Source organism: Octopus sinensis, linkage group LG14 (assembly GCF_006345805.1).
Source record: "Octopus sinensis linkage group LG14, ASM634580v1, whole genome shotgun sequence".
Taxonomy (NCBI): domain Eukaryota; kingdom Metazoa; phylum Mollusca; class Cephalopoda; order Octopoda; family Octopodidae; genus Octopus; species Octopus sinensis.
In genome coordinates, this window is record NC_043010.1 from 2514092 (window position 1) to 2515429 (window position 1338).

General features: G+C 35.4%; 1 protein-coding gene across 1 annotated transcript; it reads left to right on the forward strand.

The window, feature by feature from the left end:
* The first annotated feature begins 358 nt into the window (after positions 1-358).
* LOC115218945 lies at positions 359-742 on the forward strand. The gene has a single exon (XM_029788966.1). The coding sequence runs from the start codon at positions 359-361 to the stop codon at positions 740-742; it is 384 nt and encodes a 127-aa protein (XP_029644826.1).
* The last annotated feature ends 596 nt before the right edge of the window (positions 743-1338 follow it).

The following is a 1338-nucleotide window of genomic DNA, read 5'->3' on the forward strand; positions in this document are numbered from 1 at the left end:
GCCTAGGTGAATTCAAAATCAAACTATCCAATCATCTTTGCTTTGAAAGTGGTACTCTTTCAGATCTATGTGATTTTATATATGCTGGCCTCAAAAACAACTTCACAAACCATGTGTGACTTGCAAACAGAACCAATGTTACTCCAACAAATGAAGTAGCACAATTTGTGAATGATTTTCTGTTGACCAGGATCCCTGGTGAGCTAAAAATATACAGAAGCTCAGATACAGTTGATAATGAAACTCTGTACCCAATCGAGTTCATCAACAGACTTACGCCATCAGGGTTTCCACCACACATTCTCAAACTGAAGAAAAAAATGCTGCATAATGCTTCTGAGAAATTTAGATGTTACTAATGGACACTGCAATGGTACCATGCTACATCATTGTCAGTTTACATGATCATGTTATTGAGGCTGAAGTTGCTTCTGGTCCTTATGCAGGATCAACTCTGCTAATCCCAAGAATACCACATGTATCTCAAGAAATAGAATTTCCATTTACATTTACACACAAACAATTTCCTGTCAAGCCAGCTTTTGCCTTGGCATGCAACACGGCACAGGGTCAGACTTTTGAACAAATTGGAATATATCTTCCGACACAATTCTTTTCACATGGTCAGTTGTATTTTGCATTGTCTAGATTTCAAAAGAAAGCTAATATGAAAATATTGGCCGAGAGAAATGAAAACAGTATGATTACTGACAATGGTGTCTACAAGAAGATACTACTTTAAAGCAAAATATGCTTTTTAGCAAGTTTCAGTGAATAGAATAAACACATAAATTATATGTAAAGTAATGTATATATATGTGTGAAATTAAATTGTTTCGGCATATTTCAACACATGCCGAATGAAGGATATCGTTATATTAGATCATTTTAAATCTGGCCATATTTGAAAAAGTAAGGAAACGCCATTCCCATGTGTTCTCACAGCACCAGACTTTTGTGTGTGTGTGTGTGTGTGTGTATTCCTCCCTCCCTCCATCCATCCATCTACCTATCTATGCACACCTATGTAAGTTCTACCAATCATTAATGATAAATATATATATCAGATTGACTCCTTAAAAAAGAGAGCTTATGACTGATAAAATAATGAAAGCAATATTTACTAAGCAAGCGAGCACTATTATACAAAGAAATAATTAGACGTAAAATATCATAAAAATGATTAGAACTGGGAATCAAATGTGGAAATATTCTCAAGTGGTGGTCTTTCTGCTTGTGCATTTAACCGACCTCACTGAGGCAACAATTTCAAGGTTGAGTGGCATGTGAATGCTCTTAAGAGTTTCATTATAAGGTACACCATACCTTTTGCACAGT